This window comes from Pempheris klunzingeri, chromosome 11 (assembly GCF_042242105.1).
Source record: "Pempheris klunzingeri isolate RE-2024b chromosome 11, fPemKlu1.hap1, whole genome shotgun sequence".
NCBI classification, from domain to species: domain Eukaryota; kingdom Metazoa; phylum Chordata; class Actinopteri; order Acropomatiformes; family Pempheridae; genus Pempheris; species Pempheris klunzingeri.
In genome coordinates this window covers 24,829,165-24,855,393 of record NC_092022.1, presented here as the reverse complement: position 1 = coordinate 24,855,393, position 26,229 = coordinate 24,829,165, and the positions used below count along the sequence as shown (strand labels likewise).

Below are 26,229 nucleotides of genomic sequence, written 5' to 3'. Positions count from 1 at the left end.
CTAGTTCTGAATGTGGGCAAAGAATTCTTCTAATCTAAAGTCGTCTGAAGTGATGCGTGCATGTGTTTCCGTGCATTAGATTTGCTCTCACTTATTAAACAGTCTTTCTTTCCTGACTGGCTTGCTGCCCTGCTCCTCATCTTCAAAATGCACATAATCCCCCCCCCCACCCCCCTTTTGTTTTAGATCCCCGTTGGCCCCCACCCTGTCCTCAAACTCTTGCTGCAGCTCTGGGCCAAACAGCTTTCGGTCACTCGAACTGCAGGCCTTAAATATGCAGCCTTTTCAGAAGCCCCGGCCCCCAGCTGCAGCCCCCCAGCACTCAGAGAAAAAAGAATATTCAAGACCTCATTGCTGTTGAGGTTGAGCTGCTGCTTCTAACATTTCTCAGGTCCAGACAACAGTAAGAAAACAAATGAAGTTGACTGCGATGTGAGCAGCTGTGGAATCGGAATAGCCTAAAGCTCTCCGGTCGGTTGTGTTGTTTTTTCAGCCCCGTTCTCTGTTTCTAAGCTTTCTGTAGCCCTTATCACAGTGTTGAGAAGTCAGTGAAACGGTGCAGTGCAGTGACACTGCCAACTGCACCCAGCTGCTGTCAGATGTGGAATTCACACCATTAATAGACCCAAAACTCAGCGCAGAACAGCTAAAACCTGTCAGGCCCTGTGCATACAACCTTGATAGCCATCAGCACCTAGCCTTCACATACCTCTAAGAACCAGAACGTTTCCTCTGACACTCAAACACACTGTCCCACACTTTACTCAAGGCTGGACCTGAGCAGTCTTCCCTGCTCAAGTCCAGCCTTGCTCCCCTCCTAATCAACTGCTTCTTGTGCAACATGTGTGCACACTGTAGTGTGTGTGTGTGTGTGGCTCTTCCTCGTGCCCTGACTAGCTTCAGGTTGCATCACTTTCTCTTCTGTTTGCAGCAGAGTGTGTGCTTCTGACTGAACTCACACAAATGTAATTTCTAACAACTGAACCGTACATACATAACTGGACATGCTGTTGTCATTCTGTTACGTATGTGCTGCTGTGTAAGTGAACAATTTGAAATCAAAAACGAATCAACCAAAACCTTTTCCCAGTTAATTTTTAAGGAGGATGGTGGCTGTTCTAAAACAGCAATGCGTCGCACATGCATTTTGCAATACTCTTGCAGTATGATTCATCTACTCTTCATCTAGAGGTATTACACCATATCTAGAAGTATTAGTGAAGTAGACGCAATAAAGGCAAGGTAAGTTTATCTAATCTGCTTTCATAAAAAGAGGCAATTCATAGTGCTTTACACAAATGCATTAGAGAAACATTTTAACAACTCTCTGACGGAGATGAAAGCATGGATACATCTCTCTAAATTTAGAGAATCTTGCCTGAACATGCAATTAGAGATCTCATGAGACCTCTAATCAGTGTCAGCGCCAGAACAAATGTCCACGGGGGCACCAAATTACTGGAGAGTGGCCTGAAAGTGAGACCAGTATCCCAGGAGAAATATTGCAGAAAAAACGTTCCTAATATTGTGACTAAAAACATTGTGAAGATCTGTTCATAATAAAGCAAATACCAAATAACTATGTCAAACTTTTTCTAAACAATGCACAAATAACTGCAGGTGTTTGTTGAACTGGTGTTTGGAAGACTGTGCACACCTCATGCATACTCAAGTGTTGAAAGGCACCTTAATGTTAAATTGGTCCCTGCTGTCTGGGGGTCAGCCCGGTTGTGCACGTGCTTGCAGAGCTGATTGTAGTAGTAATGTTTCAAACCAGTAGCCACAGTGTTTCATTTCACCGATTAGTGGAACAAGATGGCAACATGTCAGATCCAGAGGTCTTTACTTACTTACAGTAAAATAAAAAAGTCCTGACAGATTTGATTGAGCCCAGGAGTCCGCTGCTTTTTTCCAAAAGATTGGACTGCAGCATATCCATCTGTGTAGAAAAGTAGGGAATGTCAATTACCGTTAGATCCTGATGGTATAATGAAAAATTATTGATAATTAATGAAGGCTGTACTGCCATATGTTCAAGTGTCTAGTCTGAATTTGGAGAAGTATCATTCCTACTGCTGCTTGATGACCACGGGTATTAAATAATTAATTTGAATGAAGGGATTCATCTGTCTCAGCAGTGGTGGTGGACATGAAATATAAGGTAAAAGACGTAACCTTAAACTTGAATTTTTTTTTTTTTAGGTTTGTAAAATGTCACTCAAAGATGCATTTACAAAACAATGTCAGCATTTTATTTTAGCATTTTCATTTGAGTCATAATTTCTCTGTTGATTACCTTTTCATCTGACCTCAAATTTCTTCAGCAGTCCAAATTGTAATGTGATGATGGTTTACAGTACATGTGATGAATAAGGCTAGTGATGTGGTTGCTTGGCTATGAATTGTCACAGCCATGTGTAATGGCAGCTGTTCTGTCTGTGAATCTCACCAATGCAACACAATCAGTGACGTTATACTAATTCAGCTGTTTATCTCACTGTCAGTTAATCGGTGTTGGAGCAAGCTTAGGTACCAATATACAAACAGATGTTTAAGGGCTTCTCTATGTCCTTTTGAGGTAAGAGGGCCCAGTGAATGGAGTAGGAGGGGGCGCTGCCACCTGTCGACAAAGCCTCCTGATGCCTCTGAGGAGATAAAATACTGATTTTCTCTTTTTTTTTTTGCCTTGATGTGGCAGCTGAAGCTCAGGTCTGAAATCCTTTCATCATTATAGATCTTTTGAGGCTTTCCTCATTGTTACCAAATACAGTGGCTTCTGTCTCATCTTAGTTTAATTGTAGGAGTGTGAATTGCATTGGCACAGTCAATGGGACCATGATCATTTGACGAGAGAGTGAGTAAATCAGGGTGTTGTTTGTGTAGCTATGATGATCTTATATTGTGCATGATTTGGACCAGTTGGAGCATTTGTATAGGTAGAATTATAATGATTCAAGCATTGAACCCTGTGGGACTCCACGTGTCATACAGACCCACTAAGATTTATGATCAACAATGGCAACAACAACAAAGCCCCTGTCTTGTAGATATGATATGAACCAATTGAAGATATAGCACCAGATATTCCATGTATTTCCAGTCTTAACTGTAAAAAGCGGCACAGAGATCAAGAAACACCAGAACGATTTTGCTTTATTTGATTCAGTGTTCAGTTTAACGTCATTTAATACCTTTTTATCCCTTCAATCTCATTGCTGTGGTCTGAAGCCAGATTGAAATCTGTTCAAAAGGCCATGAAATACCATGTGGGAAGCCAGCTAAAACTTGTTTACTCTCTGCAGACCAGGCCACGGTTGAGGATATCTAGGTATGCATCCCGCTCCTCCTTAAGACGTAGCCATACATTAGGTAGCTGAGATACTCCGGAGGGAAATTTGGAGTGGTCTTCAAAGCCATCTTCTGATGCATCAGCCCGCTTTCTTTTTTTTTGTACTGAAACACTTCTAAATAAAAGAGATCTGTCAGTCCTTTGTGATTAGATTCCAGTATTTTCAGGCTCTTACGAATGTTCAAAAACATGGTAACATGACTTAAAACCTGCCTTCTCTCTCTGTCTCTGGACTCCAGACTCTAAAGCCATCGTCGATGGGAACCTGAAGCTGATCCTAGGTCTGATCTGGACCTTGATCCTTCATTACTCCATCTCCATGCCCATGTGGGATGAGGAGGAGGAGGGGGATGATGGCAAGCAGAAGACACCCAAGCAGAGGCTGCTGGGATGGATCCAGAACAAACTGCCCGAGCTTCCTATCACCAACTTCCACAAGGACTGGCAAACCGGTCGGGCCCTGGGTGCCCTGGTCGACAGCTGTGCTCCAGGTGAGGGAAGGAGTGCGGAGATCTGGCGAGAGCTTTGTGTGCGCAGGGTGGGACATGTTTTGTGTATTTCAGGGGTCAGTGGAGGTGAAGGACTTAACTGTCTGCACACACCAGCGATCGACAGCTGCAGATCTGAGGTCAGGTCAAGGAAAGCATCAGTGCCTAACTCCCATCTGTGCAAAAGTAAAAACTGAAGGCAGAGGCGAAGATAAGCTGAACGGAGTGCAGAGGAGGGGCAGTACTGAGCCTTTCCTTAATGTTAGTCCAGTTAAATTAGGAAAGTGGAGAGAGAGGAGGAGCAGGGCTCAGATGAGGAGGGCTGTAGGTGAAGGAAAGTGAGGCATAAAGGAGGTTTCTGTTCATGTCATGCTCAGGATCTGTGAATTTATTGAATCCTTATCTCTGGTTCAAGGCTTTCACTTCCCTCGAGCACAAGATTTTCAACATGACCCAAAAATAACATCCCTTCAACTTGAGCTAGTTATAATAAATAGAAACCTGCTGACGAACTTCTCCAGAATGAATGATGAATTTAGAGTATTACCCTGCACCTAATCACTGCTGCAGATTCACCTTCAAATAAAGATTAGGCTTGTTTTGCACTCTCCCATCATCAACAATTGCTGGGCAATGATACAGAATGTTATACTGTGATTATATGTCTGTATTTTTACATTGTGTTTATATTATATTGTGCTTTATTGTGTTTAACTGCCTGGTAATGTTAAAAAGTTTTAGGTTTACATAATAGAATTGTCATATTGTCATTATAACTAAATAATATTGTCATGATATGTTTCTACATAAATACAGTAAAAGCTGAGTTCTTGCTCCAAAGCTTCCTGTAGTGAATCCAACTCGCCTCCTTTCTTTCCGACAGGTCTGTGTCCTGACTGGGACCAGTGGGATCAGTCCAAACCAGTGGACAACGCTCGTGAGGCCATGCAGCAAGCTGATGACTGGCTGGGCATCCCACAGGTGAGTAGATGCCGCTAGTACATGGAGCTTGGTGCAAAGGACCTTGTGTTAACTTTGGTTTTCTTTGGATAGACGAGGATTAAAAGATATATTATTATTTAAAGGATGAGTCTGATGGTGTTCTATAGTTTTACAGAGCAAATTTCATGTCCGAGTACTTTCTCTCCCCTGACTGCTGCAATCTGCCCCAAGTTACAGGAGTGTAGGTCAGCAGGGTTTGTTAGAGCTGAGTCCTGAGCTGGGCATATTTTAATGGTCCCTATCAGCTGAAATAAAACCATCCAGGTCAGATCCATCCTTTACTGAACTCTGCTGTGTTTTGTCCTCTGAGCCTGCAGCTGTTGCAGTGCAGCATTTCACTGCATTTGACTAAGTTGGCAGCAGTTTCACATCACAGAGGTTGCCACAAAAAAAAAACGTAAACACTAATTATCATTTGCAAAGGTTGTCTTAAAATGACAAACGTCCCCAGCGGCAGGCTGTATCATAAATCTACTCTGTAACAAAATTACAAGTGGAATATATCTGATCACATCAGTTTCAGTCGTATTGTCCCAGTTCATCTTTCCCTAGTGTCATGTAAGTAACCTAAGCTTATAAACGTAATATTTTGAATCAGAACCTTCAGCATTTGGATCAAGTAACTGGTGAAAAATAAAGTGTTTCAGATTTAGTTATGGCTGTTATTTCAATGTGGCAGAATCTCAAAACATCTCCTTCATCGTTTATCCAGAATGAAAAGTTCAACATTTAATAGGGAGATTTGAAACAGAATTTGCCAAGGCAGTAGTTATAGTTTTACTGAGCTGGTTCTTGGGCTGGGTCCCTCTGGTGAATGTCTGACAGTTGTGTTGACGTGATTGGCACAGTGCTGGCAGCTGGCACAGCATAGCGTGCTGACAGTTGGCTCTGTGGTCGCCGCCGTTTCCTCCCTCTGCTCTGCTTCTGCTAAGAAACTGGCCTTGTCCCTTCCCCTGCTGATCTGTGGTCTGTAGAATCAGACAACAGTGTGCATGCAGGAGTAGGGTGCTGGTTTGCATGCGAGTTTGTCTCAGGTACTTTGTGCAGAGGAAAAGGTTGGTATGTGGTTTTGATCTGTAAATCACAACACTGCTCAGTTGATTCTTGTGGGTAACCGTCTCCATGGCAACTAGTCAGGCACAGCCTCCTTTCTCTTTCATCAGCAAATATGCTAACAAAGGAAAAACATCTGCCCTTTTCTTTTTCTCATTTTTCTCCTTGTCATGTTCCGTTAGGTGATAACTCCTGAAGAGATCGTCGACCCCAATGTGGACGAACATTCAGTCATGACCTACCTGTCCCAGTTCCCCAAGGCTAAACTGAAGCCTGGTGCTCCTCTGCGACCCAAACTCAACCCGAAGAAGGCCCGTGCCTATGGGCCAGGTACACACACACACACACACACACACACACACACACACACACACAGACAGAACACCTCACTCAGTTTAGAACAGGTCCAAGAGGTTGGGCTCAGGAGCTAAGAAGGAATACAGGGGTACAGCCCCTTTCTGTCATTCCAGGATCATACATGACACATGACACAGGACATTTTTGTCTGTACCATCCCAACTCCTCTCCTGGCGCCTCTCCTCTCTGAAGGTGTCGAGCCTGTTGGGAATGTTGTGATGAAGAAGGCCGTGTTCACCGTCGAGACCATCAGCGCAGGAATGGGAGAGGTGCTGGTGTACGTGGAGGATCCTGCAGGACACAGAGAGGAGGTGGGACTCTATTGACTTGGGGGCGTTTGCTCCCTGTGAGATACTATCCTCTTTTGGTCATCTTGGCATACTTTGTTAACTTTTTAAAAATGTCCTCCAGGCTAAAGTGACAGCCAACAATGATAAGAACCGCACCTACTCTGTCTACTACATCCCTAAAGTCACAGGCATGCACAAGGTGAGCTGTGGGTTCTTTTTAATGCTCTATAGTCTAGTTTAGAGGTACTTGTATTTAAGTATTTTCATTTTATGCTACTTTATACTTTCACATTTCACAGGGAAATCTTGTGCATTTTACTCCACTACATTTAACTGTATTGGTCACATGCATTTCATATATGATGCATTGCTCTATTAAAAACAATTCATTCTGTCTTTTCTGCTCGGTAGGTGACAGTGTTGTTTGCAGGGCAGCACATCTCTAAGAGCCCCTTTGAGGTGGAGGTCGGCATGGCTCAGGGAGACTCCAGCAAGGCCACGGCCCAGGGCCCAGGCATCGAGCCCTCAGGAAACATCGCCAACAAGGCCACATACTTTGACGTCTACACAGCAGGTAATAACACAGATGATGTTCTATCGACGTTCGATGTCCTCACTATCTTTCGTTTCTTTTTACCGTGTGTTTTAACTCCGTGTGTCTCCTCATCTCTCTCCCATAACTCCCAGGTGCTGGTATTGGTGAGGTGGAGGTGATGATAATGGACCCCTCCGGCAAGAAGAACACGGTCACTTGCACTGTCGAGGACAAGGGCAACAGTAGCTACCGCTGCACCTACAAACCCACCCAGGAGGGCCAGCACATCATCTATGTCACCTTCGCCGGCGGTCAGATCAGCAAGAGTCCCTTCACAGTCGACGTGGGAGAGGGTGAGAGTTCTAGTCCTTATCCTTGGCAGCACTAGTCCTGTTAGTGTCACTGCAAAACCTTATATATATATAAATACTCTGTATTGTTACCGAAACATTCTGTGCTTCAATGTTTTTCAGCTGTAACAAAGTCCACAAGGAATCTTTTTGCTTTTTCTTCGATTGTCTCTAATGTTTTGCGGCCTTTTTCCTGCCACTGTACTGGATGTTGTGTCCTCTCTCTCCCCTCCCTCCTTCCCTCCTTCTCTTTGATAGAGGCCTGGTGGTATCTGTCCTCTCTCTGGAACAACCTCTCCCTTCTGCTGTCATTTCCTGTTTCCTGGGATCTCTCTTGGGTACCCACTGTGTGCGTGCGATTGCATGCTTGAGTGGCTGAGCTGTGTGTCCATGTAGACGTTAGACTGCGTTATCCTTTACTCTGTGTGTGTGTGTGTGTGTGTGTGTGTTTTCATGGTATTTGATGTCTTTATTTGTGACTGCTTTCTGTAGAGTTTCAGTGTGTGTCATCTGCATGTAAAGCTCTTAACTGAAAATGACTCGGTGAACATATCCATGAGGAAATGTTGTGTTTCATATTGTTTTTGCCCATGGAACAGATTCCTCCAGCTCACTAGTGATATATAATTGTTCTGCCATGTATAATGAAATACAGCTTCACTTGTGAGTGCCAAGTAGTCCACTCCCTGGAAAATATCTTGCGCCCCTTTCAGTAGCCTTTGTTCCTGTAGGGTTTCCTTTGCTTCCTGCAGGCCGTTCAGCTGTGACTCAGCAGCTCCTATTTTACACACTTAGAATCAGGAGATATGAAGGATACTCCACTTCCTGTGTTAGGATAAAGGCCCACTTCCTTTACTGTGGTCTGTGAATTCACCCTGCAAAATAAGATAGATAGACGGGCAGCAGGCACCAGACGGGTGTGCAGGGCACAGGAAGATGGGGAAAGGACAGCCGAAAGCACTGAAAGCTTTCCAGCAACCCTTCATTCGTCTTGAAAGTGATAGTTTTGGTTTCATATCGTTCACCCCCGCACGTCACTCTTGACTCCTGAAACCTGCACTGAGCTCACCTGTGGCCATAATGTTATCGTCAGAACACAGACAGCTGCTCTCTCTGAGTCTTTCTCACGCTTTCACTGTGTGCGTCTCTCCACAGCATGCAACCCCAGCCTCTGCAGAGCTAAGGGTCGTGGTCTGCAGCCAAAGGGCCTGAGGGTGAAGGAGACTGCAGACTTTAAGGTTTACACCAAAGGAGCTGGCACCGGAGAGCTTAAAGTCTCCATCAAGGGACCCAGTGAGTTACACCAGTCTTTTTACTATTGTCTGTTGTAACACATCACTACAGGTGAAGTCCGACGTGCTGCAAATAGAATGTAAATCCATCTGGAGCATTGATTAACTTGTGAAAACAATCCTCAGACAGACATTAGAAAATTAGGCTAGAAGTTTTTTCATCCACTCTAGCTAGTAAGTCACTAAGATGGAAAAACTGGTTATATATTATCTATATATTTATCACACCAGCGATACATCGACCAGAGTAGGCTGTCAGCATTTTGTAATGGCCTTTTTACTTGCAGCCAGCAAAATCTTTAACAGGTAAATGTCATTTTTACTCAGTCCATCAGGAATATGACCAAAGTAAAGAAATGTAAAGGTTGAGCTGAAACTAAAACTCAGTATATTTGAAATTATTGTTCCTACGTCCTTCACCACGCTACTGTTAATAATAATAATAATAATAAAAGATCCCTCGGTCCCACAGACAACAACAACATAAGCTGAAGAGTTGCTCATTTGCCAGAGTGTGACGTGTTTCTTGAGCCTTGATCCCCAATAAATCTCTTCAATATATTGTGCTCGTTCTTTGGCAGGCAGAGTGGACATACATTTACTTGACATAGTGTCATTGGGTCATTTATAAACTGTGCCAGTTTATTAAGCTGTTTTAGATTAAAGTCTATTGTAAGTGCCATTTGTTTTCCCCCAGAGAGGGGTGGGGGACGTGATGTAAGCCTGGATCATCTGTCACTAGACCATCAGTTCAGCTAAATAAAAACAGTGATGTTTTGTGTTTAAAGCTTGTTGTTTCCACCCCAGTGGCACAGGCTGTGTTCAGTGTTTATATGGAACCTAAATCTGCTGAATAATCAAAACAAGGAATAGAAATCACCTCTAGACCATTAAATCTTGTAAGCTGTGTTTGTTATCATACCAAGTTGGAATTAATGAAAAAATAGTTGCTTTTAATAGTTTTTTTTTTTTTTTTTTTAACTTGAGTTGACTAAAGGAAGTGATGCTGATGTGTTTACAGAGGGTCTTGAGGAGCCATGTAAGAGGAAAGATCTCGGAGATGGTGTGTATGGATTTGACTATTACCCCACCGCACCTGGAACATATACCATCACCATCACCTGGGGAGGACAGCACATCCCCCGCAGGTACACGCTCACACAGAGACAACAGCCGAATACGACTGATATCACAACTGGACCACATTCGCTCGGCATTGTGACTGATGGTTCTGTGCTCCGTTTAGTCCCATTGAGGTCAAGATTGGCGCTGAGGCCGGCCAGCAGAAGGTGAGGGCCTGGGGTCCAGGACTTGATGGCGGAGTTGTTGGCAAATCTGCTGACTTTGTGGTGGAGGCTGTGGGAGACAACGTGGGCACACTGGGTAAGAGATGGCTGAGATAACACACAGTGTGTGTTGTTGTAAGCGTCCTTTTACCTTCTCTCACTCACTGATGACTCCTCTGAGCTTGCTGTGTTTGCTTTCCCTCCTGTTCAGGTTTCTCTGTGGAGGGTCCGTCTCAGGCCAAGATTGAATGTGACGACAAGGGCGACGGATCTTGTGACGTGCGCTACTGGCCCACCGAGGCCGGGGAGTATGCTGTGCATGTGCTCTGCAACAACGAAGACATTCAGCATTCTCCCTTCATGGCTGAGATTGTCAACCCACCAGGCAAAGACTTCTACCCCGACAAGGTATCCAGGCTCCCACAAACATGTGACATGATCATTTCAAACTGGTGTTTCTTTTAACCTTTAAATATTTTTGTCATAGCTCTTCAAATGTAAGACTACGTCCCTAAAGCTCGGTGAATGTGTCTTTTCTAGGTGAAGGCACATGGTCCAGGCCTTCAAAGCAGTGGGTTGGCTGTTGGAAAGCCCACTGAGTTCACAGTTGATGCCAAACAAGGAGGAAAAGCTCCTCTGAGTATTGTGGCTCAGGTAGGACTGTGTGTGTTTCAGCATGTGACCAGAAATTGATTTCATGTGTGTGTGTGTGGGATCATCTGTCCTCATGTTTTACACACCTTTTGAGAGATCTATTCCTCTCTGTTAACAGGATGGTGAAGGCACCCCTGTGGATGTGCAGGTTAAGGATAATAACAACGGCACATACACCTGTACTTACACCCCACGTAAACCTGTGAAACACACTGCCATGGTCTCCTGGGGGGGAGTCAACATCCCTGACAGCCCGTTCAGGGTGAGTACACAGACACACTCAGAGAGGTATTCCCTCTCCTGGAGTTAACACCAAGACTATTTTATCACAGAAAAGTCCCTTTAGCTGTCTTTTTTCGACCACAGATGAATATCGGAGCAGGCTGTCATCCAAACAAGGTGAAGGTGTCGGGACCTGGGGTGGCCAAGACCGGCCTCAAGGCCTTCGAGCCAACATACTTCACTGTGGACTGTGCAGAGGCTGGTCAAGGTAAAGCTCCATAAATCTGTAGCATCCTTTCGCACAATGAGTAATTTCCATCACTGCACGTTTGATGTTTTATAAACCATATTGGTTGGAGATCTGCAGTGTATTCATAGCTGCAGTAATCAAATTACTACGTGTAATGTGAAAGGGGTCACCCGCAGATACAAACCATACGTGATTATCACCCAACTCTGCAGTTCTCTTCAGCTTTACGGAGCATTTTAGCATCTTTCAGACCGTTGTTTTGGTTTGGCAGACCGTACAGCTACTTTCATCAAGCCACTGCACACTACCCACTACCAAACCACAAATACACAACGTTAGCGACCACAGAGTGTGTAAGTGGAGCAATGAATAAGCTAAATGTTTCCAGAAAATAGAGCGAATATTAAGCCTTCAGTCATCAGGTACTCAGAAACACGACTCCAGATGAATTCTGTTGTAGATCTGTGTCATGTAGAAGTGACGATAAGAAAATGTTTTGCTGAGAAGTTTGCCTTTACAGTGGCCTTAACGAGCCCCCTTTAATTCATCAGTTGGATTGAGAGAAGTAGTGAGTAGTTTGAGAGAGTAGTTTGTGACTTTTTCCTCCCGTCGTCAGGTGACATCAGTATAGGAATCAAGTGTGCCCCCGGAGTGGTGGGACCAGCAGAGGCCGACATCGACTTTGACATCATCAGGAACGACAACGACACATTCACTGTGAAATACACTCCTCCTGGAGCCGGCAGCTACACCATCATGGTGCTGTTTGCCGACCAGGTGAGCTTGAATTGAACGAGAATAAAAGAGAGCAGACTGTGTTCGACTGTGTTCTGTGTGTTTGAACACGTTATTGCTTATGTTTGGTGTTTAGGCCATTCCAATGACGCCCATAAGGATCAAAGTGGATCCTTCTCATGATGCCAGCAAAGTCAAGGCAGAAGGACCAGGACTCAGCCGCAGTGGCAAGAACAATATTTCTATTTCTCCATCTGTCTTCGTATTTAAATCTGTCATTTCTTCTGTCCGTTTTCTGTGAAGCTACAGTTCTCCATCAAACCTAAATGAAACTAAAACAGAAAAATGCCCTATGTCAACATACAAAGTCTTTAGACTGGAATATTCAGCTCCCCTCCACTACACTGAAAATCACATTGGAGCCACATCCAACAGTAATCATAGTGGGAATATAGGAGGCATTTAGGAAATGGACTTTTTCTCTACAACACCCTCATGTTCCTCAGTGAAGCTGTGGATCACAGAACTAATGATACATGACACCCAGAGAGCACTGGCTTTACGTTGAATGATAAACTGAAGCATATTTTTGTTGATCAGAACTCAAAATATTTTTTCTTTTTCCTCTGTCCTTTCTCTAATCTCTTTTATTGTACGTCACACTTGTTCCATATTCTGTAGGAATATCAAGATTTTTGCACAAATGCTACCAATAAAATTATTTTAAACAAATGTCCTTTTGCAGAAAATACATGAAAATGCTGTGAATTGTCACTTAATTGTACCCATTAACTTCTCTCTCTCTCTCTCAGGTGTTGAATTAAACAAGCCCACTCATTTCACTGTGAGCACCAAAGGAGCAGGAAAGGCAAACCTGGACTGCAACTTCAGCGGCCCGACCAAAGCAGAGGCTGTCAAAGACTTTGAAATCATCAACAACCATGACAACACACACACTGTGAAATACACACCTGTCCAGCAGGTGAGACTGCACACACACACACACACACACACACACACACACACACACACACACACACACACACAGAAACAGGCTTGATTTTTCCAGCTGTTACTTTATTTTATGTTGCTTCTTGTGTTATACAGTAAGTCAAGGTAACATCATTCTGTCTGAATGATTTGTGAGATCACCCACATGTTGCTCCTCCCCAGGGTCCTCTGGGAGTTGCTGTGACCTACGGAGGAGATCATATTCCCAAGAGTCCCTTCAATGTTGCTGTGGCTCCCACTCTGGACCTCAGCAAGATTAACATCACAGGCCTGGGAGACAGTATGCACTTTCCCGTCATTACTCTTGCACCTCTGCATCATTTGATTTCAACCCTCATCACTTTGTGTTGAACGTACAGTAACATAACAGAGCTGAGAGAAAACTAGCAGCTGTTACACCGGACCTGTAGCTTTTCTCTTGTTTGTATGGAAGTCCATTTCCAAATTGTACGATACTAAGTCAGAGTTAACAGATTATAAGTCACCATTTACAAAATTTTCTCTTTTCGTGCTTGTCCATATGAAATGTCTGTCAACCACATCATGGAATATGTGGAATAGTCCTTTTTCAGCTCTCTCTTTGCTCTGTGTGTCATTGCAGAGATGACTGTAGGCAAAGACAAAGAGGTGACGGTCAAATCGAAGGGTGCTGGTGGTCAGGGAAAGGTCGCCGCCAAGGTGACCGCACCATCAGGGAAGCCGGTGGCCAGCAAGGTATGGTACATGGACTGTACTTGTTTAGTGCCGGTCTAGTCTTTTCCACCACTCAAAGCACTTTAACACAACATTCACCCATTGATCACACACCATTCATACAGGAGGAATACATAAAGAGTGTGTTTTTTATTATTATTTTTAATTTATTTTTTATTTATGTGCTTATATGTCTTGTTGCAGGTTGAGCCAGGGCTGAGCCCAGAAACCAGTCAGGTGAAGTTCATCCCCCGGGAGGCGGGGCCATACCAGGTCGAACTGACCTATGATGGAGTGCCAATCCCTGGATCACCCTTCACCCCCACAGCTTATCCCGTCTCAGACCCCTCCAAGGTTAGCCAACAGTTACTGACGGACAGCATTGCTATACAGCTATCAATGAATGAATGGATTATGACTAGAATGTATGTCCAGTATTTATTTACTAGTTTATTTAATAGCACGTTAATAAATATTGGTATAAGTGCGCCAGAGTTCACCAAGAGGCTGTTTTCCATCTAGACAGATGTTACAAAGTCAGATGTTTCTCGTCTCTCCTCAGGTACGCTGCTCCGGCCCAGGCTTGGAGCGCGCCAAGGTCGGGGAGAAAGGGGAGTTCATTGTGGACTGTACCAACGCTGGCCCAGCTGACCTGACCATCGAGATTATCTCAGACAGCGGCACCGAGGCGGAGGTTCATATCCAGGACAATGGAGACGGGACGTACACCATCACCTACATCCCTCTCTACCCTGGTTCCTACACTCTCACCATCCGCTACGGTGGCCAGGATGTGCCCAACTTCCCCGCTCGGCTCAACGTGGAGCCTGCAGTCGACGCCAGTGGAGTCCGTGTGTTCGGACCGGGAGTGGAGGGCAAAGGTAGAATAACCTGCTGCAGGAGACTGACGTACATTGTTTTCCAGTGTTTGAGGCAAAGATGGTGCTTTCTTTTGATCTTCCATGATTTTTTTTTCATACTATTTCCCTTTATCCTCTTTTAAAGCCTTCTACAACAATTATCAGTATATATCAATATAATGTAATTAGGGATGCACTGATTCAGTCGGCCAAATTGGTATCAAGGTCTTTACTGCTCTTATAGAACAGACTGGCTGTCTACCAGATGTGACTTTCTTTGTCAGTGCCATTATAAATTACAGTGTTTCTGCTGTCACTTTGCTTTTGCGATCACATTAACCACATTAAACATGAACCACAGCATGTTCCCAATGTAAAAATGATTACAACGAGTTCTACATGGTGTCGGGCAGAGGTTTAAAGGAGCACTGGTGTCAGATCGGTCCTCCATATCAGCGGTATCCTTTCACCTTTCACCAACACGCTGTATGTTTCCTGTCCTGTGCTCAAAGGTGTTTTCCGTGAGGCGACCACAGACTTCACCGTGGATGCTCGTGCTCTCACACAGGCTGGAGGCGACCACATCAAAACCATGATCAGCAACCCATCTGGCAGCCACACAGACGCCCTGATCACCGACCTCAGGGATGGAACTTACAATGTAGAGTACACTCCCTACGAGGAGGGTAAGTTTAAGGCAGCAGCTTGTGCCGAATGTGTCGATTTGTCACTGGATTCTGTAGTCCGAATGTAGTGCGTGAGTTTGAAGCGGTCCTGTTATTGTGCTTGCCTCAGGCCCCCACAGTGTGGAGGTTTGCTATGATGGCTCTCCGGTGCCTAAGAGTCCGTTCCGTGTTGCCGTCACTGAAGGCTGTGATCCAGCTCGTGTTCGCGTGCATGGTCCTGGCCTTAAAGCCGGCATCACCAACAAGCCCAACAAGTTCACAGTGGAAACCCGGTAAGTGAGATGAGACATTCACTTGGAAGAGTTCAAGGCTGAAAATGCAAAAGAAGTGTTTCCTGCTTGTATTAACTTAATGGCCATCATCTTCCCTCTGCAGAGGAGCAGGCACTGGTGGTCTTGGTCTCGCAATGGAGGGTCCATCGGAGGCCAAAATGTCCTGCACTGATAACAAGGATGGCAGCTGCAGTGTGGAGTACATCCCATACGAGACTGGCAAATACAACCTCAACATCACCTACGGAGGGCAGCCTATCAAAGGTGCTGAACAGTAATCAGCCTCAGAAAAACACTTATACATATATATTCTATGTAGTACTCACTAACAATTCAAATCTGAATGAAATCATTTAGCACTGATGAGGTTTTCCTTTTCCAGAGCAGACAGGAATACTGTGAATACACTTCTCTTAGATTATCTCTAAGATCAGCACCGACTTAACTTGTCTGACGTTTTGGACTGTGCAGGTAGTCCGTTCTCAGTGCCAGTCAGTGACACAGTGGACAGCACCAAGGTGAAGTGCCAGGGTCCGGGCCTGGGCACCAACGTCAGGGCCAACATCCCTCAGGCATTCACAGTGGACGCCTCCAAAGCTGGAGTGGCCCCATTGCAGGTCCGCGTACAAGGACCCAAAGGTGAGTGTGTGTGTGTGTCCTGAAGCGTCTGATGGAAATGTTAAAGCAGGTGAGACCTCAGTAAGAACTGAAACACTTCACTCTTCTTTCTGTTTCTGCCTGTAGGTGTGGTGGAGCCTGTAGAAGTCGTGGATAACGGTGACCAGACTCACACAGTCAACTATGTCCCCACCAGAGAGGGACCCTATTCTATTAATGTGCTGTATGCAGATGAGGAGATCCCACGCAGGTAACACACAAAACTCCTGATTCTACGTACGATCAGCAACGTCTAACATGTGAATATATGTTCCTCTTCAGTTTTTTCTTTGTGTTCATGCAGTCTCTCCTCTCTCCCTCTCTCAGCCCCTACAAGGTAAAGGTGCTCCCCACCCACGACGCCAGTAAGGTGCGTGCAAGCGGACCCGGCCTCAACACCACCGGGGTACCCGCCTCTCTGCCTGTGGAGTTCACCATTGATGCCAAAGACGCAGGCGAGGGACTGCTGGCAGTGCAGATCACCGTGAGTCCGCACATGTGATGTGCATGACAAGAAAAGAAATCCTTTTCTTCAGTTTTGTTTTCTTTTGTAATTCACATTTTTTTATTGAATTTTTCATTTTTTAAACATGAACAAACACACAAAACATAAAAAAAACAATAACATAAAAAGGCAGGTTTTTCAGCAGGCAATGTCCATCACAAGTTGTCTAAAGAAAAGCTGAGAGGGTCCAACACATAGTGGGTGTTAGAATTCACTTTTCAGTTTCTTACACACACAAAATCTCCAAAACTCTCCCATTGTTCATTAGCTGCTTCATTTCCACCGTTCAATCTCATCAACACTTTTTCATATGCAGCCATTTCCATCATTTGAACTTTCCATAGTGGGAGTTTGGGGTTCTTTCCAACACCTCAGGGTCAGACGAGCTCAGGTTAATAGACCAGATTTTAATATTCGGTATTTAAATTTATTTAAATGTGGTACTGTTGTTCTGTCCCCGAGGAGACAGAGCCTTGGTGAAGTTGGGAGTATACATTCTAGCCAATTCCCTACAAACTCCAAAACAGTTTCCCACAGAGGGAAAACCTGAGGACATTCCCACATAGCGTGTAGATATGTGCCTTGCATTTCCAGCACAGGTCATCTTTAATTAATTTCAGTTTTGTTTTCTGACGTGATGAACTCCCACAGGACCCTGAAGGAAAGCCGAAGAAGGCCAACATCCGTGACAACCATGACGGGACCTACCTGGTGTCCTATGTGCCAGACATGACCGGCAGATACACTATCCTCATTAAGTACGGAGGGGATGAGATCCCATACTCACCCTACCGTATCAGGGCCCTGCCCACTGGAGACGCCAGCAAGTGCACGGTCACAGGTACGTACACAACACCTCCACTACTCTGCATACATGTGTTCTGTTATAGTGGGGATATTTGATACATGTACATACACTCTGTTTTTACATTGCACAGGTAGCAGTACTCTGACTTTTATATAATTTAGTTTGACTCCAAATCTATTTTATTGTCGGTCAGTTTCTCTTCTGTCTTCTATGTACCATAGGAGGGATAATGAATTTCCACATTTCCACATTTTTCATGTTGCTGCTTCATATTTTATTTACGAGAGTGGTATCGATCTTCTCATCTAACCCTCAATAAGAAGTAATTAAGCATATTTCCTAAGATATCCAACTATCCCTTTAAAATAAACACAGATTTGTTCCCTGATTTTCTTTTCTGTTTTAGCTCATAAGCTGTGATGTGTCACACAACATAATCGACCATTATAGCCCTGTTTGGTTTCATTCCAGCAAAATGTCTTCAGAGGGCATTAAAAAAAAGTTTAAGAGTTCGTTCTCTCAGCGTATCTGCTGCTCATATCTAGTTTTTCATGCATTATGTTGTGTTCCTCACGCTGTGCTCCTCAGTTACACCCCCCCCCCCACCACCACCTCCACCCAGGTCCCTGCTATACACACACACACACACACACACACACACACACACACACACACCCCTCACCCCCCCACCCCTCCTGGCTTCACACTCCACCATCACTTTTTGTTTTCAACCATGTGTTTGGAGCACAGTTATTGCCTCCCACCACCCCCACCCCCACCTGACTGTCTTATTTGTCACTTTTTTTCTCGCTCCCCTGCTTCTCACCATTCCTATTATCAGTCTCAATCGGCGGTCACGGTTTAGGTAAGCATACTGAATGACTTTGGGTTGCAGAGGACCTATTCTTCCTTTTCTGTCAGCATGGACAATAGTGGCACCAGCTTTCAACAGGATATGCCATTCTGTCTCCGTCTTCTTTCTCTCCTTCTTTTCTTCTAGCTCTCTCTCCCATACCTTTTTTCCTCCCATCTTGTTTTCCACTTCCACAACTGTTTGTCTCTGATTCCCTCTCACATTTTTACTGGACAAACTAATGGACTAACAGAGTAGGTAGGATGGCATGGTGGAAACGGCTAATCTAGCTTTCAGTTGTACATGGAAACTATATGATAATAACATGAGTCATTGGTAACAGCATACAAGCAGATGGAAATAACATGACTAGATCTCATCCAACTTTAACCTGGTCCCATGGTTGTGGAATGTGCATGCTGTGTATTGTGTGTGTGTGTGTGTGTGTGTGTGTGTGTGAAAGGAGATGTTTGCCTGTTTGTGTCTCCAAGAGATAAAAAAATCAACATCTTGCATCTCGCCGCTGACCCTTTCTTCCCATTTGTTAAGGCGCCGGTGTTGGACCTACTATCCAGATTGGCGAGCAGACTGTCATCACAGTGGACGCCAAGGCTGCAGGGAAAGGAAAGGTGACCTGCAGCGTGTGCACGCCCGAGGGGGCAGAGCTCGACGTGGATGTGGTTGAAAATGAGGACGGCACATTTGACATCTTCTACACAGCGCCACAGCCTGGCGAGTATGTCATCTGCGTCCGTTTTGGAGGGGAGCACATCCCCAACAGTCCCTTCCAAGTCACGGTGAGTGATGTGCATTTTAACCTTTTATTTAGGCAGCAGAGAACCGTGGTTAAGAATGGGGCTGAGGTTACAGAGAGTTGTTGTTGTACCTCCACGCCAGTGATGGAGGTCACTGGAAGTGTTGAGTTGTTGTCCGACTCATTCTCTCGAACGTGATGTTTCCAAAGGGACTTTCATGATGTCTGCACACGTCTGCTGGAACTGAAGGATGACGTGATTAGAATGGTCAAAGGTCACTGTGGCCTCCCAAAACACGTTTTTGGCTGTAACTCATTCATTCCTTAATTATGACAGCATTTCAAACAAATGTCTAACAGGATAAAATGATGAGGTAATGACATTATATATCCAAATGGTCAAAGGTCAATTTCACTGCTGAATTCAACACCCTGACTCAGGAATAGAGGGGGGAGACACTTTCCAACAAGGATTTTGTTGTTCTACAGGATTGTACAAGCTGTTATACTTTCCTCAAACTTGCAAAACTTGTCATTTTCTCTCATTGGTGCCAGTTTGCAAATCTTTTCAGCTGTTTTACTGCTCAGAAGCAGCACCGTCGTTTGACTGGCTGACACAACCACCTGCAGTGTAGCGTGGCACGTCTGGTTAAGAGTTTCGAAATAAGCAGGAAGCAGATGTAGGGGTTTTTTTGTGTTCTATACAGTAAACACAAAGTAGGCTTTTAATGAAAACATGACATTTGTACATAATGAGTACAAATGTAGTGCAAGAATGTACTGACAAAATGTTAAAAAGAGAAAAAACAATATTCAAAATTGGAAACTGAGTACCTACCCACTGAATGACTATCTGATAGTTGACTAATGGTCTAGAACAGACTCAAGGTGGTAATTGTAGTTCTTCTTAGGTGATTGAAGAGAAACTATGGGGCTCAGAGTGGAGGTAATAATCCTTTTTCTCCAGCTCGGAGGGACGTATCCTGTACGGCTCTAGTGAACAGTACAGGCCCTGAATGGATCACTAGTAACAAGCAGGAATTCAGAGTTTGACAAAGATGATCATCTGCTGGCCTGATGCCTGGAGTCCAGTTTGCAGCACAGACCAGAGTAAAGAGTGATCTACTGTATCACAGGCATGTGATAAATGTGTAGACATGGAGGCACTATGTTTGCTTTTGCCTGGACCTAACTGAGCAATAATTACATCATTGAAGACTTAGAGTAACAGCTGAGATGTTTCTATAATCTGCTTTAAAACCAGACTGGTGCTGACTTGCTTTCTGGATTTTTGACGGGCAGAGCGACTTGGATATAGAGGATGACAAACACAGCGGCCAACACATACGTAGCTGAGTTTGTGTTCGGTGTAAAGGTGTGAGTGAGAGATGCTGCGCGGACTAAAGATTCTTGACGCTGTTTCTCCCTACAGAGGCTCCGTGATTGGGTCCTGGTGGCGAAAGACATTTTCTAAATCACTCTGACTGTTTTCTTCCCCTCCAAACCCTTCCATCTTTTGTTTACCCTCTCCATCCCCTACACTGCCCCCACCCACCCCTTCACCACCTCCCACTCCCCTCAGGCACTGGAAGGAGCTCCATCAGACCAGCTCATGCAGCAGAGCCAAATGCCCCAGTACTACGCTCAACAGCCCTGGGTACCAAAAACCTCTGCCTCCGGCCTCTCTCATCCCTCTTTTTGTCCAGTGTCCTTTATTTCGTTATGTTCTTTCTCTCATCATCACACGTGGCCTCTCCTCATCAGCCTGCATCAGTGTCTGCTGTCTCTCATTCCAGGTGTTTCATCCTTGAGGGGGCTCTTTCTCTCATTTCACTCCCTCCGTCATAAACAGGATTCCTTAAACACATGGTCATTGCAACAGAGCTGCACGATATCAAAAAGGCACATCGACATTTTGAGCGTCCAAAGCAAATTTCAAAACGTGTGCACACACAGTTTTATCAGGTTAAGAACACTAAAAGCAATTCAGGAAATGCTCCCCTGCAATTTGGAAAGAAATATTTTCCATAAATCGTTGCAGCCCATCTGTTCAGCAGTGCTCCATGTCAACTCGCTTAGGAGACAAAAGCAGCCATTTTGAGAATCATCAATGTGGACACGTCAGTCGCTCCACATTTTACAAAATGGCTAACTTCATAATTCTTCCTTGACCTACCGGTGTTGTTTTTGTATCTCATTGTGTCTCACAGTTTGTGTCGGTCCTGAACATCTCCATTGTCATTTCATCTCATGATTGTCTCATCCCATTTTGTTTGTCGGTGTTGCCGCTCTGTCCTGCGCTGTGTTGATCCCGTCTGTGACATGTGCTGCTGTGCGTCACCACAACCTCTTCACGCACGGTGTGTCTGACCTCTGCCCTCTGTCTCCCAGGCGACAGACAGACCCATGGGAATGAATGGTCTAGACGTGGCGGGGCTGAGACCCTTCGACCTGGTCATCCCGTTCACCATCCAGAAGGGCGAGATCACAGGTGATATAGATCAAAACAGACTGAGCCCCAGTCTTTAGGGGGGATCTCTGTGTTGCGTGGACCTCACTGTGGGTTTCTGTCCCTCTGCTGAAGGTGAGGTCCGAATGCCATCAGGCAAAGTGGCCAAGCCTGACATCACGGACAACAAGGACGGCACCGTTACTGTGAAGTACGCCCCCACCGAGGCTGGCCTGCATGAGATGGACATCAAATACGATGGCATCCACATTCCAGGTACAACCCACCCATGAGGTGTTTACAGAAATGTGTAACCTTCTACGGTGCATGAAAAATGGCATCTCATATCACCATCCCCTCTTTCTCTCCCTCTGCTGACACTCACAGGAAGTCCCTTACAGTTCTATGTGGACTACATGAACAGTGGTAATGTGAGCGCCTATGGCCCCGGCCTCATTCATGGGACCGTCAACAAGCCTGCTGTCTTCACTGTTAACACTAAAGATGCTGGAGAGGGTATGTAGCAGTCATATGGCAGCATCCACGTGACCTGAACGTGCACATGTGTATAACCTCTAACTCCTTTAAGTCATGCCTGCACCGATCATTCTTTGTACACGGGACTTAATTTTCAACATAAACACACTCACCACTTTGGCTCAAGTTTTAGAGAGAGCTATACGAGCCAGCATAGTCACAGATTACACCATCTGTTCGTATCACGTCCTTGTAGGTGGACTGTCTCTGGCCATCGAGGGTCCATCCAAGGCAGACATCAGCTGTATGGACAACCAGGATGGGACCTGCACCGTGTCCTACCTGCCCGTCCTGCCAGGAGACTACAGCATCCTGGTCAAATACAATGACAAGCACATCCCAGGCAGCCCCTTCTCTGCTAGGATTACTGGTAATACCATCAAATCCCCCAAAATTTGAAGGCTGCACCTTTTTTTAACAACTTGGGGGAAAAAAATACAACTTTAAACTCATGATACTCTTTCTCCCATTGGCTCCTATCCTGTCTTCTCTGCTCTGGGGGTGTCTAACTGTCCCGTCACTGCTGTGTCCCCAGGTGATGACTCTTTGAGGATGTCCCAGCTGAAGGTGGGCTCCGCCGCAGATATCCCACTGGACATTGGAGAGCTTGACCTCAGCCAGCTGACTGCCTCCCTCACTACGCCCTCCGGCCGCGAGGAGCCCTGCCTGCTGAAAATGCTGCGTAACGGACACGTTGGTGAGTGTGTGTCTGTAAACAAGGAGCAGTTGGAAAGGAAAGGAAAGGAAAGTCTTAGCTGCGGTCTTCCTAATCTTTGTTTTAACCATCTCCTCCTGTTGTCTGTCACAGGCATCTCATTTGTTCCTAAGGAGATTGGAGAGCACCTGGTGAACATCAAGAAGGGCGGTCGCCATATTCCTAGCAGCCCCATTTCTGTTATGATCAACCAGTCGGAGATCGGCGATGCCAGCCGTGTGCGTGTGAGTGGCCAGGGCCTGAAGGAGGCCAGGACCTTTGAGCCTGCTGAGTTCATCATCGACACTCGTGATGCAGGTACACGCTTGATTAAAAACATTCAACCACGTGGAAGTTTGTCATCCAGATTTACCGTTTACTACACTCTCGTGCTTCTTACACTCAGGCTATGGCGGCCTGAGCCTGTCCATTGAGGGACCCAGTAAAGTGGACATCAACACTGAGGACCAGGAGGACGGCACCTGTAAGGTCACCTACTGCCCAACTGAACCAGGAAATTACATCATCAACATCAAGTTCGCTGACCAGCATGTGCCAGGTGCTTATCTTAAAGCAGTCAGGCTTTACAGAGCACACAGCAGCATCGTTCTGAATTACTAAACTGAATCAATAATTGTGTGTGTGCACAGGGAGTGCGTTCACAGTGAAGGTAACAGGGGAGGGGAGGATGAAGGAGAGCATCACCAGGAAGAGGAGAGCAGCATCAGTAGCCAACGTCGGCAGCCAGTGCGACCTCAGTCTCAAGATCCCAGGTGACTTTGAAAGGAAATAATGATCATGTTATCCCAAACTGGTGATCTGTCCCTTTATAGACTCCAAACACTGTTGCGTTATCATATAAAAGGTAAAAGTTACACGGTGTCACTGTCTGCCTGTCTCTTCAGAGATCTGCATAGCGGACATGACAGCCGAGGTGACCAGTCCATCCGGCCAGGTTCACAAGGCTGACATCATGGAGGGAGAGAACAACACCTACTGCATTCGTTTCGTCCCCACCGAGATGGGTGTACACACAGTGTGTGTGAAGTACAGCGGCGTGCACGTGCCTGGCAGCCCGTTCCAGTTTACCGTCGGCCCCCTTGGAGAGGGCGGGTCTCATAAGGTCCGTGCTGGAGGGCCGGGCCTGGAGAGAGCGGAGGCTGGAGTACCAGGTTAGTGTGATGGCTGGATTATTAGTGTGTGTGTGCTGCAGTATGTTATCTTAAACCGTGTACCTGACTCTGTTTGGGCCCCTGTGCTGTGTGTAGCTGAGTTCAGCATCTGGACGAGGGAGGCTGGAGCCGGAGGTCTCAGCATCGCTGTGGAGGGGCCGAGCAAGGCTGAAATCGCTTTCGAAGACCGCAAGGACGGCTCCAGTGGAGTGTCATACATCGTGCAGGAGCCTGGTAAGAGAAGAGAGTGTGTGACAGGATGAGACTTTTTTTTTTTTTATCCATTCAGAACATTTCTCGTCTTAAACGCTGTCTGTTTTGTTCCTCTCCATATATTCATACTCTTGTCCTTTGGGATAAATGTTGTTTTTTATGAAGACAGTCACTGTTTTTGTGTGATTGTTGTAACTTTCTCACTTGAAATCCATTCTCCTGTAGGAGACTATGAGGTGTCGATCCGTTTCAACGATGAGCACATCCCTGACAGCCCCTTCATCGTCCCCGTGGCCTCCCCGTCGGATGACGCCCGCCGCCTCACTGTTGCCAGTCTTCAGGTGAGGCTCTGAGACACACACACACGTCCGTGTGCACACACACCAGCCCACAGGACACTGCCTACAATGCAGCAGCAGCAGCTCATAGTTTTACTTTTTGTGTTATATCAGATCTAAGTAGTCCAGGTGTGGACAAAATATCATGTTCCAGCTTTATGAAGTTTTTACACAATAGACAAATATTTTCAGCTCATGAAGACTTTGCTAGTGACGAGTTGGTAACAAAGACAGATATCACAGTTATTGGTTAGTTTGAAATTAAGTCTGTAGCAGAGTAGTGAGTGTTTCAGCAGGCCGAGAGGGTTGGAGGTGCACAAGATGATAGTTCAGGGATGCAGGCCTAGGATCAGCAGCTGCTACTGCATTGTTAGGCAGTGCAAGGGCTTCTGGGATACTAGAGGACTGTGTGTGTTTCTCGTGCCTCATTCTAAAGGCTCCCAACAGCCTCCCTCCTCTAAACGTGATATGGGGCGCTAAAGGGTTAAAGAGGTCTGACATGGGCTGTTTCTCCTCTGTCTCTGTACACACTCTCACAAGTAAATACAACACTGTGGAAGCACAAAATGAAAACAAGGGGTGAATCCAGGGTAGAAATAAAGAGTCATACTTCTGAGATACTAAGTAAGCATTACCACTCACTAAAACTGTGAGATGGATATCTCTCAAAACTTTTCATCTATTTTTTTTCTCTTTCTGCTGGAAAAAGGCTTCCATACATTCATTTGTATCTTCACCTGCATGCAGACCCACTCTCACACAAGTAGAGATGTGCTCACACATATACAGGAACTTACATTCTCTCTTCTATTTCTGTTTAACTCCCACAACTAGCTGCTCTCTCTGCCTTTACACTGCCCAGCCCTCCTCTTTAGCCTTGTTAGCGACCTCCAGGTAAGCTAAACAGTGCCATTAGTCATCTGATACTGTGGCGGTCATGATGCTGTTCAGCAGACCGTATTGAGTAACAGTTTGCTGATTGTTGTGGTCGGCAGGGGGGAAAGTTGGATAGTTGTTCGGTTGGTGTTCATTAATGGCGATACCGTGCTGAGTGTGTGAGTATGTGTTGTCGAGCAGGAGTCGGGTTTGAAGGTGAACCAGCCGGCGTCATTTGCCGTCAGCCTGAATGGCGCAAAGGGGGTGATTGACGCAAAAGTCCACAGCCCATCTGGAGCTCTGGAGGAATGTTGCGTCACTGAGATCGACCAAGGTAACAACAGAGATGGCACCCAGACTCCTAAACACCTTCAGACGGATCGCTCTAAAAGGATGTTGCATTTTTGGGCGAATTTTGATTACGTTTCCCTCTTCTCTGCTCGACTAGATAAGTACGCAGTCCGGTTCATCCCCAGAGAAAACGGTCTCTATCTCATTGATGTGAAGTTCAACGGAAGCCACATCCCTGGTAGTCCGTTTAAGATCCGAGTAGGAGAGACGGGCCAGGCTGGAGACCCCGGGATGGTGTCTGCATACGGACAAGGACTGGAGGGAGGCACCACAGGTAACACACCGGCCCTCTACTCAGCATAACAAAAAGAAATGGGGATGGAAATGAGAACCAGCTTCTTCCCTGTCCTACTGTCTCCCACCAAATATCATTCATCTGGAGCCGCAAAACCTATTTGACCCTTAAAATGAAGATAACACCGCGTATTAAGTTTTATATATAGTTATACTATATATAAAACAACTATAGTTTGTTGCATGTATGAAATTATAGAACTACAAAAAGAAATATGTTGACTTTTGAAGAGGAGGAAAAAAAAACTCAACCATTTGAATCCTCGCCTTATGTGTGGAAATTTAATAAAATAAAAAGTAGTAGACTTTGGCATAAATAAAACATATAGCTGCAGCCTAATAG

General features: G+C 45.4%; 1 protein-coding gene across 2 annotated transcripts in view; it reads left to right on the top strand.

The window, feature by feature from the left end:
• flna (filamin A, alpha (actin binding protein 280)) overlaps positions 1 to 26,229 on the top strand; it is a 39,916-nt gene that overhangs the window by 10,879 nt on the left and 2,808 nt on the right. The window contains exons 2-44 of one of the 2 annotated variants that reach the window (XM_070839605.1): positions 3,589 to 3,840; positions 4,721 to 4,818; positions 6,075 to 6,222; positions 6,442 to 6,560; positions 6,661 to 6,738; positions 6,951 to 7,113; positions 7,227 to 7,427; positions 8,580 to 8,717; positions 9,738 to 9,864; positions 9,963 to 10,099; positions 10,214 to 10,410; positions 10,543 to 10,656; positions 10,775 to 10,918; positions 11,023 to 11,146; positions 11,745 to 11,905; positions 12,000 to 12,090; positions 12,676 to 12,845; positions 13,037 to 13,154; positions 13,476 to 13,588; positions 13,772 to 13,921; positions 14,130 to 14,448; positions 14,940 to 15,113; positions 15,223 to 15,385; positions 15,489 to 15,649; positions 15,857 to 16,024; positions 16,130 to 16,253; positions 16,370 to 16,526; positions 17,199 to 17,388; positions 18,758 to 19,005; positions 20,545 to 20,619; positions 21,354 to 21,453; positions 21,547 to 21,687; positions 21,799 to 21,927; positions 22,145 to 22,318; positions 22,484 to 22,645; positions 22,757 to 22,960; positions 23,049 to 23,201; positions 23,293 to 23,415; positions 23,548 to 23,814; positions 23,911 to 24,048; positions 24,253 to 24,368; positions 25,443 to 25,575; positions 25,690 to 25,866. In XM_070839605.1, the coding sequence (XP_070695706.1) occupies positions 3,589 to 3,840; positions 4,721 to 4,818; positions 6,075 to 6,222; positions 6,442 to 6,560; positions 6,661 to 6,738; positions 6,951 to 7,113; positions 7,227 to 7,427; positions 8,580 to 8,717; positions 9,738 to 9,864; positions 9,963 to 10,099; positions 10,214 to 10,410; positions 10,543 to 10,656; positions 10,775 to 10,918; positions 11,023 to 11,146; positions 11,745 to 11,905; positions 12,000 to 12,090; positions 12,676 to 12,845; positions 13,037 to 13,154; positions 13,476 to 13,588; positions 13,772 to 13,921; positions 14,130 to 14,448; positions 14,940 to 15,113; positions 15,223 to 15,385; positions 15,489 to 15,649; positions 15,857 to 16,024; positions 16,130 to 16,253; positions 16,370 to 16,526; positions 17,199 to 17,388; positions 18,758 to 19,005; positions 20,545 to 20,619; positions 21,354 to 21,453; positions 21,547 to 21,687; positions 21,799 to 21,927; positions 22,145 to 22,318; positions 22,484 to 22,645; positions 22,757 to 22,960; positions 23,049 to 23,201; positions 23,293 to 23,415; positions 23,548 to 23,814; positions 23,911 to 24,048; positions 24,253 to 24,368; positions 25,443 to 25,575; positions 25,690 to 25,866 (6,639 nt within the window). The remainder of the gene's footprint in view (positions 1 to 3,588; positions 3,841 to 4,720; positions 4,819 to 6,074; positions 6,223 to 6,441; positions 6,561 to 6,660; positions 6,739 to 6,950; positions 7,114 to 7,226; positions 7,428 to 8,579; positions 8,718 to 9,737; positions 9,865 to 9,962; positions 10,100 to 10,213; positions 10,411 to 10,542; positions 10,657 to 10,774; positions 10,919 to 11,022; positions 11,147 to 11,744; positions 11,906 to 11,999; positions 12,091 to 12,675; positions 12,846 to 13,036; positions 13,155 to 13,475; positions 13,589 to 13,771; positions 13,922 to 14,129; positions 14,449 to 14,939; positions 15,114 to 15,222; positions 15,386 to 15,488; positions 15,650 to 15,856; positions 16,025 to 16,129; positions 16,254 to 16,369; positions 16,527 to 17,198; positions 17,389 to 18,757; positions 19,006 to 20,544; positions 20,620 to 21,353; positions 21,454 to 21,546; positions 21,688 to 21,798; positions 21,928 to 22,144; positions 22,319 to 22,483; positions 22,646 to 22,756; positions 22,961 to 23,048; positions 23,202 to 23,292; positions 23,416 to 23,547; positions 23,815 to 23,910; positions 24,049 to 24,252; positions 24,369 to 25,442; positions 25,576 to 25,689; positions 25,867 to 26,229) is intronic. The other variant, XM_070839606.1, reaches the window with a different exon arrangement.